The sequence below is a fragment of the Neovison vison genome, chromosome 6 (assembly GCF_020171115.1).
Source record: "Neovison vison isolate M4711 chromosome 6, ASM_NN_V1, whole genome shotgun sequence".
Classification (NCBI taxonomy): Eukaryota; Metazoa; Chordata; class Mammalia; order Carnivora; family Mustelidae; genus Neogale; species Neogale vison.
This window is the reverse complement of record NC_058096.1, coordinates 127,875,759-127,895,868: the sequence shown is the minus strand read 5'-3', so window position 1 is coordinate 127,895,868 and position 20,110 is coordinate 127,875,759. Positions and strand designations below refer to the sequence as shown.

The 20,110-nt window shown below is 36.1% G+C and overlaps 1 protein-coding gene across 3 annotated transcripts in view; it reads left to right on the top strand.

Moving 5' to 3' along the window:
* Nucleotides 1-20,110, top strand: part of PPP2R3A (protein phosphatase 2 regulatory subunit B''alpha) — a 202,712-nt gene that overhangs the window by 143,649 nt on the left and 38,953 nt on the right. For 2 of the 3 annotated variants that reach the window (XM_044252310.1, XM_044252309.1), the window contains 2 exons: nucleotides 539-587; nucleotides 1,400-1,489. In XM_044252310.1, the coding sequence (XP_044108245.1) occupies nucleotides 539-587; nucleotides 1,400-1,489 (139 nt within the window). Of the gene's footprint in view, nucleotides 1-538; nucleotides 588-1,399; nucleotides 1,490-7,268; nucleotides 7,898-20,110 lie in introns of those variants that run through there. The other variant, XM_044252311.1, reaches the window with a different exon arrangement.

Below are 20,110 nucleotides of genomic sequence, written 5' to 3'. Positions count from 1 at the left end.
GTTTTGGACTTTTATGGAATAAGAATATTAGAAAAGTATGTTTCTGGTATGTTTGTGGTATCTTCTATGAAATTCTACTTGAAAGCATTTTCTGTTGTTTTACTCAAAGTCCCTTATATTACAAGCTGCCAGTCAGTTCCCCTTGAATTTCATGATAGGATAAACTTTGTCTTGTTTTAGAGGAAAAGTTGTCTTATTGAATAAGAGGATCAATACAAATTCTATACGTTTTTGTCATAGTTGTCCTGATGTTCAGAACTAATTTGGTACTCAGCTACGGTAATACATTCCAGCTATCAGGCATAATCATTTGCCTGTTCTTTTTTTTTTTTAGTGACTGATTAATTGATTATGCCGCCTCAGATTCTTTCAGAATATAAATTATACATAGGTAAAAACTTAAATACTCCTAACCTCTCATTATTGAAGACTATTATGTTTTAGCTATGTTTTATGCTATTGAAAAGAAATTTGCCAAAAGTATTGCCTTTATGCAACATGTTTCTAACTCACTTTGTACCATTTTGTTTACATTTAGCTTCATCAAACAGAATTATTGAAAGGATATTCTCTGGGGCAGTAACAAGGTAAGAAAAAGCATCTGAGTTTAAAAATGAATTATGGATATGGAACCTGAGTGGTTCAGTGGGTTAAATAAGCCTCTGCCTTTGGCTCAGGCCATGATCTCAGGGTCCTGGGATCCAGCCCCATGTTGGGCTCCCTGCTCAGCTGGAAGCCTGCTTCCCCCTCTCCCACTCCCCTTCCTGCTCTTTCTCTTTCTCAAATAATGAACTCCTTAAGGAAAAACGAATAAATTCCAGGTAACACTTTAACAGTCTTATTTGAGCACGACTTCCTGCACACCATGGCTTCATACAAGACAGTAGTAATTCTTTAATTTATGGGCATTAGTCCATTAAATACAGGTAACAGTATTGGTGATTATTTGCATTCAAATTGAAAACCAGACTGCTTTCTTCTTACCTGCATATGTCTTCTGGTTTCACCCTCCAGGCCTTTGCAAACAATATAGGCAATGGAAGGGATACTCTTTGTTAGGTTTCCAGCCTTCTAATTTTTCTTTGACTTAATTTCCAAAGAAATATGTTGCTTTAGTGGCGCCTGGGAGGCTCAGTGGGTTAAAACCTCTGCCTTCAGCTCAGGTCATGATCCCAGGATCCTGGGATCAAGCCCCACATCAGGCTCTCTGCTCAGCAGGGAGCCTGCTTTCCCCAATCTCTCTGCCTGCCTTTCTGCCCACTTGTGATCTCTATCTGTCAAATAAATAAATAAAATCATTTTTTTAAAAAAATATGTTGCTTTATTTCTTAGTCTGTCATCCTACTAAATTTATCTGAGTGATTGCTTAGGAAACTTTATGACCATGTGTTTTCTTCAGGGGAAAAACAGTACAGAAAGAAGGAAGAATGAGCTATGCAGACTTTGTTTGGTTTTTGATCTCTGAGGAGGACAAAAGGAACCCAACCAGGTATGACTTTTTTTTTTTTAACTTAAAATCAATTAATTAACTTACAGTGTATTATTAGTTTCAGAGGTAGAGTTTAGTGATTCAAGCTGGTATGACTTCTAAATTTAGTTCCATTGGATTAAGTCTTAATTACCATACACTCCCAAATTTTTATAGAATGCTTTCCAAAACAATAGTTCTAGCTAAATGGTTGTGACATCCACTACTTTTTTCACTAACATAAATTCCCCAAAATGGAATTGTTAGGTTAAAAGGGTATAGACATTTTTAAGGGCATTTATAAAAATTACTAAGTTTCTCCTTAGAAAAAGTGTATAATTTTATACTTTTATCAACAAGATACTGAGCATATTTCCCATAACCCCTACTAACACAGGATGTTTTCCTCTTAAAAATATTTTCCAATTTGATAAATAAAAAGTTTAATATTATTTTATTTTGCATTTGATTACTAATGAGGCTGAATTTTTTTCATATGTATTCAGTCAGTTCTATTTCATTTTAGGCAACTTGCCCTTTCAAGTCTTTTTTTTTTTTTTTTTTAAGATTTTATTTATTTATTTGACAGAGATTACAAGTAGACAGAGAGGCAGGCAGAGAGAGAGAGAGGGAAGCAGGCTCCCTGCTGAGCAGAGAGCCTGATGCGGGACTTGATCCCAGGACCCTGAGATCATGACCTGAGCCGAAGGCAGCGGCTTAACCCACTGAGCCACCCAGGTGCCCCGCCCTTTCAAGTCTTTTGCTCATTTCTGCTGGATTCGTTTTTTTAAGTTTATTGTTTTATCACACATACACATTAAATATTTTAAAATACAGAATACATTCAAAACCTTAATATAAAATTTATTCATAATTCCATGACCCATATTTAACATTGGTATGTATCCTTTCACTATTCCTCCCTTTCCCTCTCTAACCCCTCTCTCTCCTCCTTCTCCTTTTCCTCCTCCTTCACTCTTTCCTCCTGCACCAAAAGATATACTGTGCTAAATGGTATCATACTATATAGATTTGTAACATACTTTTTCACATAACAGTGTATTTCCATGCCAATAAGTATGCATTTTTATAATTTATCATTAGTCCATTATTTTGAAAGCTTGGGTTGTTTAAGTTAGATCACCTCAATTTCCAAAGTTTTGCAATTCTTGCCCTTTCAGTGTTGTGTTAACCCTCAATTTCAATTTTTTATCTCTCATACTTCCTCAATTATGAAAAAGCTTTCCTCAAATAATTCTCACCCATGTTTCCTCTTTATGGAGCTCCTATTATCCCACAAGAACAAATGAAGAGAGCTAGAAATGGTAATGAAGAAGATTAATAACAAACTCTATGAACATATACTTGTTCTCTTTTCTTCTCTCAGTGTCCTTAAAAAACATAAATTACATAAAGTAATAGAAGAGTGTAGTTTGGGGTTTATAATATATATAGATACAATATAGGAAAGTAATAATTAGAACAGTGTAGTTTTGGGTTTGTAATATATAGGTATGTAATAGGTATAGCAATAATAGCACAAAAAGAGGGAAGAAGGAGGAAAGTTATATAGGAGTAACATTTCAGTATCTTGCTGGAATTAAGTATTAATCTGAAGTAAATTCTAAGAAGTTAGAAATCTATATGGCAGCCTGTCTTTCTGCCCATAGGTCCTGTCCTTTAATGAAAGTGCCTTTTTGCTCCAAATAAATAAATAATGATTCTTTTAAAATGTATATGACAAGTCCCTAAAGCAACCACTAGAAAATTAACTCAAAAATACATAGTGGAAAAAATCATTAAAAGAATTAGAATGTTACACTTAGAAAATAATTCACTTATTATAAAAGAAAGCAGTAAAGAAAAAAAAAAGAAAAAATGCCAAGATAGATAGAAAACAAAAAGTAAATGGCAGATATAAGTCTAACTATATCAATAATAATCTGTAAATGTGAATGAATTAAGCATTCCTTTAAAAGGCAGAGATTTTCAAACTGGATTTAAAAAACTAATTTTATGCTATCTACATGAGAAATATTAGATTTAAAGACATAATGGGGAGAAAAAAATAGAAACTAAGTATAGGGATATGTCATGCAAACAACCTTAAGAAACTTGTAATGTCTTTATAAATACCAGAGAATGTAGACTTTAATTCAAAAAATAGTTACTAGAGATGAACAGGAAAACATTACAATTACGTATATGCACCACAACATCAAACCCTAAAATACATGAAACAAAACTGACAGAATTAAAATAAACAATTCAACAATAAGAGTTGAAGACTTCCATACTCCTCTTTCATTGATGGATGAACAACCAGGAAGAAGATCAACAAGGAAATAGAAGTCATGAGCAACACTACAAATAAAACTATAAACCAAATAGACCTAACATATCTATAGAACACTCCACCTAAATTCTATTCAAGTACACATGGAATATTCTCCAGGATAGAACATGTGTCAGGCCATGAAACAGTCTCAATACAAAAAGAAGTAAAATCATACAAAGCATATTCTCTGACCATAATGGAATAAAATTAACAATAAAGATAGGAATTTGGAAATTTATAAACATGTAGCAACAACACACTGCTTAAATAACCATAGGATAAGAGAAGAATACATCAAAGGAAATAATTTGAAATGAATGAAAATGAAGGGGAAAGTATCAAAACTTTAAGATGAATAAAATAGAAACACGGAATGCCAAAACTAATGGGATGTAGCAGTGCTACATGCAGTGCTGAGAAATGTATAGCAATAAATGCATATACTAAAAAACAAATGCCTTGAATCAATAACCTAACCTTCTACTTTAAGACACTGTGGAAAAAAGAGCAAATTAAGCATAGCAAACACAAAGACAGAAAGTAGAATGACTGAAGTGAATAAATTAGAGAATAGAAAAACAATAGAGAAAATCAATGGAACCAAAAGTCAGATTTTTAAAAAAAAGATTAATAAGGCCTTAGGTACACTGGTCAAGGAAAGAAGAGATAACATTTAAATTGTTGAGGTCAGAATAAAAGAGGTAACATGAATGTTGACCTTACAGGAATAAAAAAATATATATAAAATATAACTTTATACTAACAAGTTAGATAACTTAGACAAAGTGAGCAAATTCTGGGACACTGGTTTGAAATGAAATAAAAACTCTGGATAGGAAAAATAATCCCAGGCTGATACGCTTAACTGGAAAATGCTATCAAACATTTTTAGAAAGAAAACAAATGAACATGGGGGTGGGGCATAGGGGAGAGGCAGACTGAGAAACAGATTGTTAACTATAAAGAACAAACTGATGGTTAGTGGAGGGGAGGTGGGTGAGGGGATGGGTCAAATATGTGATGAGGTCTAAGGAGTACACTAGTTGTGATGAGCACCAGGTGTTGTATGTAAGTGATGAATCACTAAATCATATACCTGAAAAAACAGTAATTCTTTACAATCTTCCAAAGAATAAAAGAGTAAAGAACACTTCCAGATTCATTCTACAAGGCCAGTGTTAGCCAGATACCCAAAGCAGATAGTAATGCAAAGTTGGTTTACCATCTAAAAATCAAATCAATATAATATACCATATTAATAGAACAAATGATTGAAACCACATGATCATCCTAGTAGTCTCAGAAAAAGCAGTTGAAAAGAGTCCAATACCTCCTCTTGATTAAAAAAAAAAACAAACTAAAAGTGGAAGGGAATTTCTTTGACCTGATAAAGGATATCTATGAAAAACCCATAGCTAACAACTAGTGAATAGTGAAAGATTGAAAGCTATTCCCTATGATCAGGAAAAAAACAAAGATGTCTGTTCTTTCAGCATTGTACCGAAGGTTCTAGCCAGGACTGTTAGGCAAATTAATGAAACAAAAAGCATCCAAATTGGAAAGGAAGAAGGAAAACTATATATTTGAATATAGGAAATCTCAAGAAATCTGTTGGAAAACTATTAGAACTCAGTAAAGATTAAGAAAGTTGCAGGATATAATACAAATTTATTTTAAAAAATCAATTCTACTTCTATGCACAAAGAATGAAAAGCCAAAAATAAGGAAATAATTCCAGTTATAATAGCAAAAAGAATAAAATAACTGGAATAAATTTAACAAAAGAAGTATAAAACTTATATTGTGAGAACTACCAAAACATTGTTGAAAAAAATTAAGGAAGATCTAAATGAAATGAAAGCATCCCATATTCATGGAGCAGAAGGTTTAAAAAATAGTTACAACATCAGTACTCCACAAGTAGATTTATAGATTCGAAGCAACTCCTTAGAAAATCCCAGCTACTTTTTGTTGTTTTGTAGAAATGAAAAAGCTGAATCCTGAATTCATACGGAACTACAAAGGGATCAGAGTAGCCAAAATAATCTTGAGAAAAAAATAAAATCATAGGATTCACACTTACCGATTTCAGAATATACAAAGCTAATGTAAACAAGACAATGCAATACTGGCATAAAGATTGACATGTAGATAAACAGTGTTGAATTAGGAGTCCAGGGGCGCCTGGGTAGCTCAGTGGGTAAAGCCTCTGCCTTCGGCTCAGGTCATGGTCCCGGGGTCCTGGGATCGAGCCCCGCATCGGGCTCTCTGCTCAGCAGGGAGCCTGCTTCCCTTCCTCTCTCTTCCTGCCTCTCTGCCTACTTGTGATCTCTCTCTGTCAAATAAATAAATAAAAATCTTAAAAAAAAAAAAAAAAAAGAATTAGTCCAGAAGTAAAAATAAATCCTCACATTTATGGCTAGGATATGGCAACAAGGATGCTAAGATAATTCTAAGGGGGAAAAACAGTGTTTTAAGAAAGGGAGAGTTGGATATACATACATACAAAAGAAATACCATCACCAGAACTCAGGATTCTAGGTAAGAGATTGCAGCACCTGGATGGAGCACAGAAATAAGAAAAGATGAAGAAGGTAGAAAGGAAAATCTCATATTACCTGTATCATCCCATCTCTAAAGCCCAGGCAGCCCAGTATGGAGAGACAGCCTCTCCATGGGGGAAGGAGAGTGAAGTGAGTGCCCAACTTGACTATGGACTCCAGCAACAGACCCTCCGTGAACACCAATTCCAGACTAGCATCAGTGGGCCCAGCCACAAGGCCCAGCCCAATGCCACACCAGCCCCCATGGACCCAGGCCTCAGACTCACTTCAACACCAAGCCAGACTTCACTACACCAGACTCCAGGCAAGCGGCTATACACCATTTTCCATAATTGTCCAGCACCAGGTTGGCCCCTGCAACTTCAGGCTTGCCCTAGTGCCATATCAGGCCCTAGATCCCTAGGCTCCAGTAAAACCCAGTAGACCTCAATAATGACCAGCCCCAAGAGATCCAGGCTCCAGGTCCACCACTGCAGACTTATACTGCAGGCATCACAGACCCATCCCAAAAGTAGGTCACACCTTGCAGACTCTGGCTCAAGACCCAGTTACTACCATATTGGCCCTCATGGACCCAGGCACAAGCCCAGTCACCTGCTTACCTTGGCCTCCTGATTTTAGCCATAAACTCACCCAAAGACCCCAGGAGGCAGCTTGCCCAGAGTTTCTGAATACACAGACTGCTAAAGAGCATTCCCTGCCAAAGTCAGTCTTTAAAGACTGAAAGCGATGCCTGCTTTTTTAGATGCAGCGACACCAATGCAGTGTTACAAGGATCTTGGATAACCAAGGGAATGTGAGACCACCAAAGAAACAAAATACTAGTAACTGACCTAAAGAAATTGAGATCTGCAAACTGTGTGTCAAAATTTAAAATAATCATCTTAAAAATTTTCAGTGAACTTCATAAGAAAACAACTGAGCAAATTCAGGGAAACAATGCATGAAGAAAATGAGAAGTGCAACAAAGAGAAACCATAAAAACAAGCCAAAAGGATATTCTGGGGATAAAGAACACAATGACTGCACTGAAAAATTCCACAGACAGCTTCACCAACAGACTCTATTAAGCAAAAGAAAGAATTGGTGAGCATGAAGACTGGTCAACTGAAATTACCCAGTCAGAGGAAAGAAAAGGAAAAGAAAAAAACAAAAAAGAGAGCAAAAAATCCTAGAAGAGTTACAGGACACCACTAAAAGAAACAATATTCATATTAATGGGGGTCCCAGAAATACAGATAAAGAAAGGAAGAAAACTTATTTAAAGAAATAATGACAGAAAACTTTACTAATCTGTAATCTAGGGAGGGAAATGAACATCCAGATCTGTGAAGTCCAAGGAACCCCAAACATAAAATATAGAGGTCTTCATCAAGACACATTATAAGCAAATTCTCAAAAGTCAAAGACGGAATTTTGAAAACAGCAAGAGAAAACCAACTCATCATATACATGGGAATCCCTAGCAGTGGATTTCTTAGTAGACTACCTTGCAGACCAGGAAAGAATGGGATGATATATTTTAAGTGCCAAAGGAAAAACTGCCAACCAAGAACACTATACTTGGCAAAGCTGTCCTTCAGGAAAAAAAAGGAGAGATAAAGACTTTCTGAGTCGAAATATCTGTGATAGTTCATCACAATAGACCTGCCTTACAAGAAATGCTAAACAGAGTTCTCAAGTTGAAAGAATGCTAACTAAAAGGAGAACATATGAAAGTTTAAAACTCACTGTAAAACTAAGAATATAGTCAAATTCAGAATACTCTAATACTCCAATAGAGTGCATAAATCACTTTTAACTCTGGTATATAAGTTAAAAGACAAAAGTATCAGAAATAACTACATCTACAATAATTTGATCCTGGATACAGAATATAGAAATAAATTGTGATATCAATAACAAATGTTGGGGAAGGAAAAGTTAAACCATACAGATTTTGTATGCAATTGAACTTGAGTTATTGCCAACTTAAAATAGATTGTTAGAACTATATTTCATTGGAAGCTTAATGTTAACCAAAAATAAACCTGTAGTAGATACACAAAAGATAAAGTAATCAAAGTATACCACTACAAGAAATTAGCAAATAACAAAGGATGATAGCAAGACTGGAATAACAGAATTACACAGTAGTCAAAACCAATTGACAAAATGATGGTACTAAGTCCTTGTACATAATTACTTTAAATGTAAATGGATCAAAATAGCCAATCAAAAGACACAGAAAGGCTAAATGGATTAAAAAACAAGATCCTACAATATGCTGCCTATTAGGGACTCATTTTATCTCTAAGGACACACATAAGCTAAAAGTGAAGGGATGGGAAAAGATCTTCCATTCAAATGGTAACCAAAAGAGAGCAGGGTGACATTACTTCATATCAGACAAAATAGATGTTAAGTCAAAAGAAAGCCATTATATAACGATAAAGGGGTTGATTCATTAAGAGGATACAACAACTGTGAATATATATGCACCCAACATTGGAGTACCTAAGTGTATAAAGTAAATATTAACAGAACTGAGAGGGGAAATAGCAGTATAATTATAGGGGGCCTCAGTAGTCTACTTGCAACAATGAATAGATCATCCAGATGAAAAATTAGGAAACAGCAGACTTGAACAACACTATAAACCAAATCGTTCTAACAGACATATGCAGAGCATTCCATCCAACAGCAACAAGATAACACATTCATTTTAAGCATGCACAGAGAATTTTCCTGGATAGATCATATGTTAGACCACAAAACAAGTCAATAAATTTCAGAAGATTGAATTATATCAGGTAACTTTTCCAACCACAGTGGTTTAAAAAAAAAAAAAGGCTAGAAGTCAATAGCAGGAGGAAAATCGCAAATATGTGGAAAGTGAAAACACTCATGATCAATTAGTCAAAGAAGAAATCAGAAGTGAAATCAAAAAGTATCTTGAGACAAATGAAAATGGAAACAAAACATAGCAAAACTTATGGGATACAGCAAAAGCAGTTCTAAGAGTGAATTTTAATAAATGCCCATAGTGGGTGCCTGGGTGGCTCCGTGGATTAAGCCTCTGCCTTCGGCTCATGTCATGATCTCAGGGTCCTGGGATTGAGTCCCACATCAGGCTCTCTGCTCTGCTCCCCAACTCACCCCTCTCTTGCCTCTCTGCCTACTTTTGATCTCTGTCAAATAAATAAATGAAATCTTTAAAAAAATAAATAAATAAAAACATAAATGCCCATGGTAAGAAAAAAAGAAAGACCTAAAATAATCTAGCTTTTATACCTCAAGAAACTAGAAAAAGAGCACACTGAACCTAAAATTAGTAGAAGGAAGAAAATAATAAAATCAGAAATAAATGATATACAGACTAGAAAAACAGTAGAAAAGATCAATGAAAATAAGAATTGTTTTTTTGAAAAGATAAAATTGACAAATCTTAGACTAAGGAAAAGAAGACTTATAAATTATACGTGAAAGAGAAGATATTACAATTGATTACACAGAAATAAGATCACAAGATACTATGAAGATTTATATGCCAACAAAATTCATAACATACAAGAATGGAAAGGTTCCTAGAAACATACAACCTACCAAGACTGAATCCTGAAGAAATAGAATATCTGAATAGACCAATAATGAGTAAGGAGATAGAATCAACAATTAAAAACTTTCTAAAAAAAAAAAAAAAAAAGCCCAAGACCTGATGGCTTTATGGGTAAAGAAAAATAAATGCCAGTGCTTCCCAAACTCTTCTCAAAAACTGAAGAGGAGGGAACGCTCACAAACTCATTTTACAAGGCCAGAAATAATACCCTATTCCAGAGCCAAAGATACTACAAGGAAAGTATAGACCAATATTCCTGATGAACATGGATGCAGAAATCCTCAACAAAATGCTAGCAAACCAAATTCAACAGCACAATAAGAGGATCATACACCATGATAAATTGGGGGTTATCCCTAGGGCAAAGATGGTTTAACATACGCGAATTAGTGTCAGATACAACATTAACAGAAGTGAAAAAATAATATGATCAACTCCATAGATACAAAAAAAATTGACAGAATTCACAACATTTCATAATTTAAACACACACACACAGCGTAAAGAAAGAATGTACCTCAACAAAATAAAGGCTCTATATAACAAGCTCATAATTAACATCATACTCGTTGGTGAAAGCTGTCAGCTTTTCCTAAAACTAAGATCAGGAATAAGACAAGGATGGCCACTCTTTCCACTTATTCAACTGGAAGTTGAACTGGAAGTCTAGCCAGAATTTTTAGGCAAGATAAAGAAAAGGCTTCCAAATCAGAAAGGAAGAAGTAAAGCTTTTTTCTTTTTACAGAAGAGAGAATCTTATACAGTTGACCCTGTAACAACACGAGTTAGGAGCACTGACCTCCTACACAGTCAGAAATCCACATTTAACTTTTGACTCCCCAAAAGCTTAGCTACTAATAGCATACTGTTAACCAGAAGCCTTCCTGATAACTTAAACAGTGGATTAACACATATTTGTATGTTACATTTATTACATACTATATTCTTAGAAAGTTAAGCTAGAGGGAAAAGAGTTAAAAAATTATAAGGAAGAGAATATACATTTATTATACTGTACTTACCAAGAAAAGGCCATGCAGTTCAAACCCATGTTGTTCAAGGATCAATTTTATATATAAAACTCTAAAGGCTACCAAAACACTATGAGAACTAATGAACTAATTTAGTGAAGTTGCAGGATACAAAACCAATCTACAAAAATCAGTTCCATTTGTACATACTAATAAAGTATCTGGAATAAAATAAAACAATCTCATGTACAATAGCATCAAAAAAATTTTTATTGTAGGAATACATTTAACCAAGGAGGTCAAAGGTTTGTGCACTGAAATCTATAAAATCTTAATGAAAGAATTAGAAGAGGACACCAAAAAAAAAGGAAGGAAGAAAGAAAGAAAAAAGGAAGGATATCCCATCTTCATGGATTAGAAGAGTTAATAATATTAAAATACTCTCCAGGGCGCCTGGGTGGCTCAGTGGGTTGAGCCGCTGCCTTCGGCTCAGGTCATGATCTCAGGGTCCTGGGATCGAGTCCCGCATCGGGCTCTCTGCTCAGCAGCGAGCCTGCTTCCCTCTCTCTCTCTCTCTGCCTGCCTATCTGCCTACTTGTGATTTCTGTCAAATAAATAAATAAAATCTTTTAAAAAAAAATACTCTCCAAAGCTGTCTACAGATCAGTGCAGTCCACCTCACAATTCCAGTGACATTTTTCACAAAAGTAGACAAAACAATCCTAAAGTTCATTTGGGATCACAAAAGACTGCGAAGTGCAAAAGCAATCTTGAGCAATGAGAACAAAGCTAAAGGCATCATATTATCTGATTTCAAAATATACTACAAAGCTACACTCATCAAAAATCATGGTATTGACAGAAAAACATCAAAATATAGACTATATAGAGAGCCCATAAATAGATCCCTGCATTTATGATCAATTGAGCTTTGACAACAGTGCCACGAACACACATGAGGAATGGAAAGTCTCTTCAATAAAGGATGCTGGGAAAATTGGTTATCTCCATGCAGAAGAATTAAGTTGGACACTTATCTCACTTCATTAAAACAACAACAACAAAAGCCTCAAAATGGATTAAAAAGTTAAATGTAAGGCCTGAAACTAAAACTACTAGGGGAAAAAAAAAAAAACCACAGAGAACAAGCTTCTTGACATTCATCTGTACAATTTGATCTTTTTTATATGCTCCAAAAGCACAGGTGAAAAAAATGCAAAAATAGACAGTGGGATTGTATCAAACTAAAAAGCATCTAGTAGGAAAAGATCAAGAGTAAAAACAGCCTACAGAATGGGAGAAGATATTTGCAAACCATACATCTGATAACTCAACATCCAAAATATATAAGGAATGCAAACAATTCAATAATAAAACAACTCAGTTTAAAAAAGGACAAATGCAGGAGTACCTGGAGTATCAGTTAAGCATCTGACTCTTAATTTTGGCTCAGATCATCATCTCAGGGACATGAGATCAAGCCCCGCATCAGGCTTTCTGCTCAGTGGGGAGTCAGTTGAAAATTCTCTCTCTACCACTTCATCTCCCTCTGTCTCTCCCCTCACCCCCTGCTTACACACACACACACTCTCTAAAATAAGTAAATAAATCTTTTTTTTTTAATGGGGAAAGGCAAACTCAACATATAGAAATCTTGCATTTCTGTGTATACAATAATGAATTAACAGAATGAGAAATCAAGAAATCAGTTCCATTTATAATTGTACCAAAAACCATAAGATACTTAGGAATAAACCTAACCAAAGAGGTAAAAAAAAAGATCTGTACCCTGAAAGCTGTAAAACACTGATGAAAGAAATTTAAGATGACACAAAGAAGTGGAAAATCATTCCATGCTCATGGATTGCAAGAAAAATATTGTTAAAATGTCTATACTACCCAAAGCAATCTACACACTTAATGCAATTCCTATCAAATACCACCAACATTTTTCATAGAGCTAGAAACAAACAATCCTAAAATTTGTATGGAACCACAAAAGACCCCAAATAGCCAAAGGAGTCTCAAAAAGCAAAGCTGGGGGCATCACAATTCCAGGCTTCAAGCTACATTTCAAAGCTATAGTGACCAAGATGGTATGGTACTGGCACAAAAACAGTCAGTGGAACATAATAGAAAATCCAGAAATGAACTCACAACTATACAGTCAATTAATCTTCAACAAAGCAGGAAAGGATCTGCAATGGAAAAAAGACAGTCTCTTCATCAAATGGTGTTGAGAAAACTAAACAACAACATGCAGAAGAATGAAACTGGACTACTTTCTTACACCATACACATACATAAATTCAAAATGGATGAAAGACCTAAATGAACCTATCCAAATCCTAGAGGAGAACACAGGCAGTAAACTCTCTGACCTTGGCTTTAGCAGCTTCCTACTAGATACATGTCCTGAGGCAAAGGAAACAAAAGCAAAAATGAACTGTTGGGACTTCATCAAAATAAAAAGCTGCACAGTGAAGGAAATAATCAACAGAACTAAAAGGCAGCCTACAGAATGGGAGAAGAAATTTGCAAATGACATATCTGGTAAGGGGTTAATATCCCAAATATATAAAGAATATATCAAACTCAACACCCAAAAGAGAAATAACCCAGTTTAAAACTGGGCAGAAGAAATGAATAAACATTTTTCCAAAGAAGACCAAACAGATGGCTAACAGACACGTGAAAAGATGCTCAGTATCATTCATCATCAGAGAAATACAAATCAAAACTACAATGAGATATCACTTCACACCAATCAGAATGACTAAAATTAATAACACTGGAAACAACAGATGCTGGTGAGGCTGTGGAGTAAGGAGAGCCCTCTTACACTGTTGGTGGGAATGCAAACTGGTGCAGGCACTCTGGAAAATACTAAGGAGGTTTCTCAAAAATTAAAATTAGAGCTACCATATAATCCAGCAGTTTCACTATTAGGCATTTATTCAGAGGATACAAAAATACTGATTCAGAGGTAGACACGCATCCCAGTGTTTATAGTAGCGTTATCAGTAATAACCCAAGCTATGAAAAAAGCCCAGATGCACATCGACTAATGAATGGATAAAGAAGATATCCATGGGATTCTCTTCAGCCATAAAAAAAGAGTGAAATCTTTCCATTTGCAATGATGTGGATGGAACTAGACTATTTTGCTAAGCAAAATTAAGTCAGAGAAAGACGAATATCATATGATTTTACTCCTAAGTGGAATTTAAGAAACAAAACAAACATGGGGGCCAAGGAAGGCAAACCAAGAAATAGACTCTTAACCATAGAGAACAAATTGAGGGTTACTGGAGGATTGGTGGATGAGGTGATGTGTTAAATACGTGGTGGGTATCAAGGAGGGCACTTGTGATGAGAAACAGGTACTGTGTGTAAGTGATGAATCACTAAATTCTACACCTAAAACTAATATTGCAGTATATGTTAACTAGCTAGAATTTAAATAACAACTTGGCAGGAGGAGAAAAAAATGTAATAAAAAGTAAAATGGGGGGGGCACCTGGGTGGCTCAGTGGGTTAAGCCTCTGCCTTTGGCTCAGGTCATGATCCCAGGGTCCTGGGATTGAGCCCCACATCGGACTCTCTGCTCAGCGGGGAGCCTGCTTCCCCCTCTCTCTTTGCCTGCCTCTCTGCCTACTTGTGATCTCTCTCTCTATATATATGTGTGTCAAATAAATAAAATCTTTAAAAAAAAAAGAAAGAAAGAAAGTTTCAACAAAGTGAAACTTGCAAATTAAAAAAATAAAGAGAAAATCCTGAAAGCAGATCAGAACAAGAGGTCCTTAAATCTAAAGAAAAAGTAAAATGGGCAGAGGACCTGAATAGACATATCTCAAAATAAATAGCCAACAGAGAAGAAGTTAAGATGGCAGAGGACTAGGGGGACCCTAAGCTTGTTTCATCCCTCAAATACAAGTAGATAGTTATTGAATCATTCTGAACATCCAGGAAATCAATCAGAGATCTGAGAAAACAAATACTGCAAGTCTCCAAGTAGAAAAACAACCACTGTTTGGAAGATAGAAGATACAGAGACTTGAATCTGGTGTGATATAGCTGAGGATACCACAGAGCGGACAGAGCCTACTTAAGAAACCTACCTCAAGGGGCGCCTAGGTGGCTCAGTCGTTAAGCCTCTGCCTTCCGCTGGGGTCATGATCCCAGGGTCCTGGGATTCCTGGGATCCTGGGATCGAGCCCTGCATTGGACTCCCTGCTCAGTGGGAAGCCTGCTTTTCCTTCTCCCACTCCCCCTGCTTGTGTTGCCTCTCTCACTGTGTCTCTCTCTGTCAAATGAATAAATGAAAATCTTAAAAAGAAGAAGAAGAAGAAGCCTACCTCAAAGTATTACAAGCGGCAAAGTGCAAAATCGAAACTTTTTGAAGTCTGCTCCAGTGCTCCAGTGGGGGACATGCCTAGGTTAAAAGTGCTCAGTTGGAGAAGTGGAGCAGAATCCCAGGTGTGACAGCCCGGTCTGAGGATCCCTGGGGTTGAAAGTCAAACATGTCATGCATAAGTGCAGCAGAATTCTCAGGTATAAGAGCAGGGAAGCCAGCTGAGAAGGGTGAGTCTACATGCTAGCTTTTTGCTCTGTGTCCCCATAAAGTGGAACTACTGCAGAGCTGTACAATCACTCCCCTGGATGGGTCCAACAAAAAGCAGAAGTGAGATGAGACCCTCCCTGAAGGGAACAGTGCAGTCCTAGCCACAGCATTCCCTAAAATTTGGAGTTGAAACTCAGTCATGTGCCTGAGATAAAAATGCTTGGTCACAGGCTGGATGAACACAGAATTTTGATGGAAACCAAGGAGACAAGACTGGTTGCTCTTCTGTGAGGGTTCACTAAAGACTAAGGGGTGCGAATATTCCGCTCTGGGGCCAGAGAGCCAGGTGTTGCCATCCTCATCCCACCCCTCAGTGCTAAAAACCTTCAGGGAGCAAAACAGCACCACCTACTGGAACCCAGAGCCACTTAGCCTGAGCCCTGCCTCCCTCCACACTTTGAAACACATTTCCACTAGGGCAAATCCACCTGAGAATCAGCACAACCGGCCCCTTCTCCCAGAACACCAACAAAACCAACGCACTTGAACCAACTTGATTGATCATAGGGGGCTGCAAAGCTTTAGCTCTTTGGGAAAACAGTATATAACATTCGTTGTGTTTTTATTCTTTAGTCTTTAGTAATTCTTTTTTCAATTATAATCTTTTCAATTTTTTATTTTTTGATTTTTTTTTTACGTATACTTCATGTATGCTTTTTTATTTTTGTTTCCTTTCATTTTATGTTATTTCATTTTATCTATATATAAACATATATATGTTATTCTTTCTAATTTTAGGAACTGCTTTCTTTTAACAAGTGGACCAAAACACACCCAGGATCTAGTTTTTTTGTTTATTTGTTGTTGTTGTTGGGTTTTTTCTTTTTTTTCTTTTCTGGACAAAATGACAAGATAGACAAATTCACCCCAAAGGGAAAAAACAGGAGATAGTGTTCAGTCAGGGATTTAATCAATATGGATATAAGTAAGCTGTCTGAAATGGAATTTAAAATGATTGTAAGGATACTAGCTGGGCTTGAAAAAAGCATAGAAGACAGTGGAGAATTCCTTACTATAGAGACAGCTAAAATCTAGTCAGGCTAAAATTTAAAATGCTGTTACCAAGATACAGTCTCAAGTGGAGACCATAAAAATGAAAATGAACAAGTAGAGCAATGAATCAGTGATATAGAAGATAAAATTATGTAAAAAGAGTAGAAAAGAAGAAAGAAAATGAAAACTATTAGATCACAAGTTGTAGACTTAAGGAGCTCAACAATTCCATTAAGGGAAATAATATCCATATTATAGGAGTCCCAGAAGATAAAGAGCAGGAAAAGGGGGCAGAAGGTTTATCTAAGCAAATTATACTGAGAATTTCCCTAATCTGTGGAAGGAAACGCATTCAAGCACAAGAAGCACAGAGAACTCCCCTCAAAATAACGAAAATAGGTCAACTCAACAAAGTGAAACTTGCAAATTAAAAAAATAAAGAGAAAATCCTGAAAGCAGATCAGAACAAGAGGTCCTTAAATCTAAAGGGTAGACACATAAGGTTGGCAGCAGACCTGTCCAGAGACCTGGCAGGCCAGAAAGGACCTTCATAATACATTGAATATGCTACATGGGAAAATTATCCTGCCAAGAATACTTTATCCAGCAAGGCTGTCATTCAGAATAGGAGAGAGAAAGCATTTCCAAAACAAAAACTAGAAGAATTTGTGAACACTAAACCATCCCTAAAAGAAATATTAAAGGGGACACTTTGAGAAGAAAGAGAGTCCAAAAGTAAAAGACCAGAAAGGAATAGACAATCTATAGAAACAACAAATTTACAGGTAATACAGTGGCACTAAATTCATATCTTTCAATAATTATTCTGAATGTAGACAGACTAAATGCTTCGATTAAAGGACATAGGGAATCAGAAAGATTAAAACAAAACAAACAAAAAGACCAAGACCCATTGATATGCTGCTTACAAGACTCATTTTAGACCCAAGGACACCTCCAGATTGAAAGTGAGGGGGTAGAAAACCATTTATTGGGCTAATGGACATCAAAAGAAAACTAGAGTAGCCGTCCTTTTATCAGACAAACTAGATTTTGAACCAAAGACTGAAATAAGAGATGAAGGACACTCTATCATAATTAAAGGGTCTGTCCAACAAGAAGATCTAGCAATCATAAATATTTATACCCCTAATTTGGGATCACCCAAATATATGAATTACTTAATTATAAAATTAAGGAAACTCATTGATAATAATACAATAATAGTAGGGGACTTTAACACCCCACCACAGCAATGGACAGATCATCTAAACAGAAGATTAACAAGGAAACAAGGGCTTTGAATGACACACTGGACCAGATGGACTTAACAGATAGAGTCAGAGCATTTCATCCTGAAGCAGCAGAGTACACATTCTCTCTGAGTACACATGGAGCATTATGCAGAATAGATAAAATATGGGGTCACAAATCAGGTCTCCACCAGCGAAAGATTTTAGATACACCATTCATATTTTCAGACCACAATGTGATGAAACTTGAAGTCAACTACGAGCAAAAAATTTGGAAGGATCACAAATACATGGAGGTTAAAGAACTCAATAAACAATGAATGGGCCAGGGGCGCCTGCATGGCTCAGTGGGTTAAGCTGCTGCCTTTGGCTCGGGTAGTGATCTCACAGTCCTGTGATCGAGCCCCACATCGGGCTCTCTGCTCAGCAGAGAGCCTGCTTCCCCCTCTATCTCTGCCTGCCTCTCTGCCTACTTGTGATCTGTCTGTCAAATAAGTAAAATCTTAAAAAAAAAAGAATGAATGGGCCAACAAGGAAATTAAAGAAGAATTTTAAAACCACATGGAATCAAATAAAAAAGAAAACAATTCAAAACCTTTGGGAGGCAGCAAAGTATATAGCAATACAGGCCTTCCACACGAAACAAGAAGTACACAACCTAACTTTACACCTAAAGCAACTGGAAAAAGAACAGCAAATAAAGCCAAAATCCACCAGAAGAAGAGAAATAATAAAGATTAGAGCAGAAATCAATGATACAGAAATTTAAAAAAAAAAACAGTTGAGATCAACAAAGCTGGGAGCTGGTCCTTTGAAAGAATTAATAAGATTGATAAATCCCTAACCAGACTTATCAAAAAGAAAAGAAAAAGGACCCAAATAAATAAAACCATGAATGAAAGAGGATAAATTACAACCAACACTGAAGAAATACAAACAATTTGAGTATTATGAGCAATTATATGCCGACAAATTAGGCAGTCTGAAAGAAATGGATAAATTCCTAGAAGCATTATGAACTACCAAAACTGAAACCAGAAGAAATAGGAAAACCTGAACAGACCAATAACCAGCAAAGAAATTGAATCAGTAATGAAAAATCTCCCAAGAAACAAGAGGCCAAGGCGAGGTGGCTTCCCAGAGGAATTCTACAAAACATTTATAGAGTTAATAATACCTATTCTTCTGAAACTGTTCCAGAAAGTAGAAATGGAAGGAAAACTTCCAAACTCATTCTGTGAGGCCAACCAACATTACCTTGATCCAAAAAAACAAAGACCCCATTATAAAGGAAAATTAAAAACCTGTATCTGTGATGAGCACAGATGCAGAAATTCTTACCACAATGCTGGCTAGTAGGATCCAACAGTACATTAAAATGATTAGTCACCTTGACCAAGTGGGATTTATTCCCAGGCTGCAAGTTTGGTTCAATATCTGCAAATCAATCAATGTGATACACCACATCAATAAAGGACAAGAACCATATAATCTTCTCAATAGATGAAGAAAAAGCATTTGACAAAATACAGCATCCTTCCTTAATAAAAACCTCAACTATGCAGAGATAGAGGGAACATACCTCAAAATCATAAGGCCATGTATAAAAGATCCACAAGGAATATCATCCTCAATGGGGAAAAACTGAGAGCATTTCCTCTATGACCCAGATGTCCACTCTCACCACTGTTGTTTGACATAGTACTGGAAGTCCTAGGGTTAGCAATCGAACAACAAACCAGAATCAAAGGCATCCAAATTGACAAATAAGTCAAACTTGCACTCTTCACAGAAGTGATAGTTTATGTAGAAAACCCAAACACTCCACCAAAAACTTTTTAGAACTGATAGAGAAATTCAGCAAAGTCACAGGATATAAAATCAGTATACAGAAGTCTGTTGAATTTCTATACGCTAACAATGAAGCAGCAGAAAGAGAAATTAAGGAATCGATCCCATTTATAATTGCACCAAAAAAAAAAAAAAAGAAAGAAAGAAAGAAAAAGCTGGTGGCCTCATCGTTCTAGACCTTAACCTGTATTACAAAGCTGCAATCATCAAGCCAGTATGGTACTGGAATAATAATGGACACATAGATCAGTGGAACACACTAGAGAATCCAGAAATGCACTTTCAAATCTATGGTCAACTAATCCTTGACACACAAAGAAAGAATATCCAATGGAAAAAAAGACAGTCTCTTCAACAAGTAGTGTTGAGAAACTGGAAAACAGCATACAGAAGAATGAAACTGGACCACTTATACCATATGCATAAATAAGTTCAAAATGGATGAAAGAC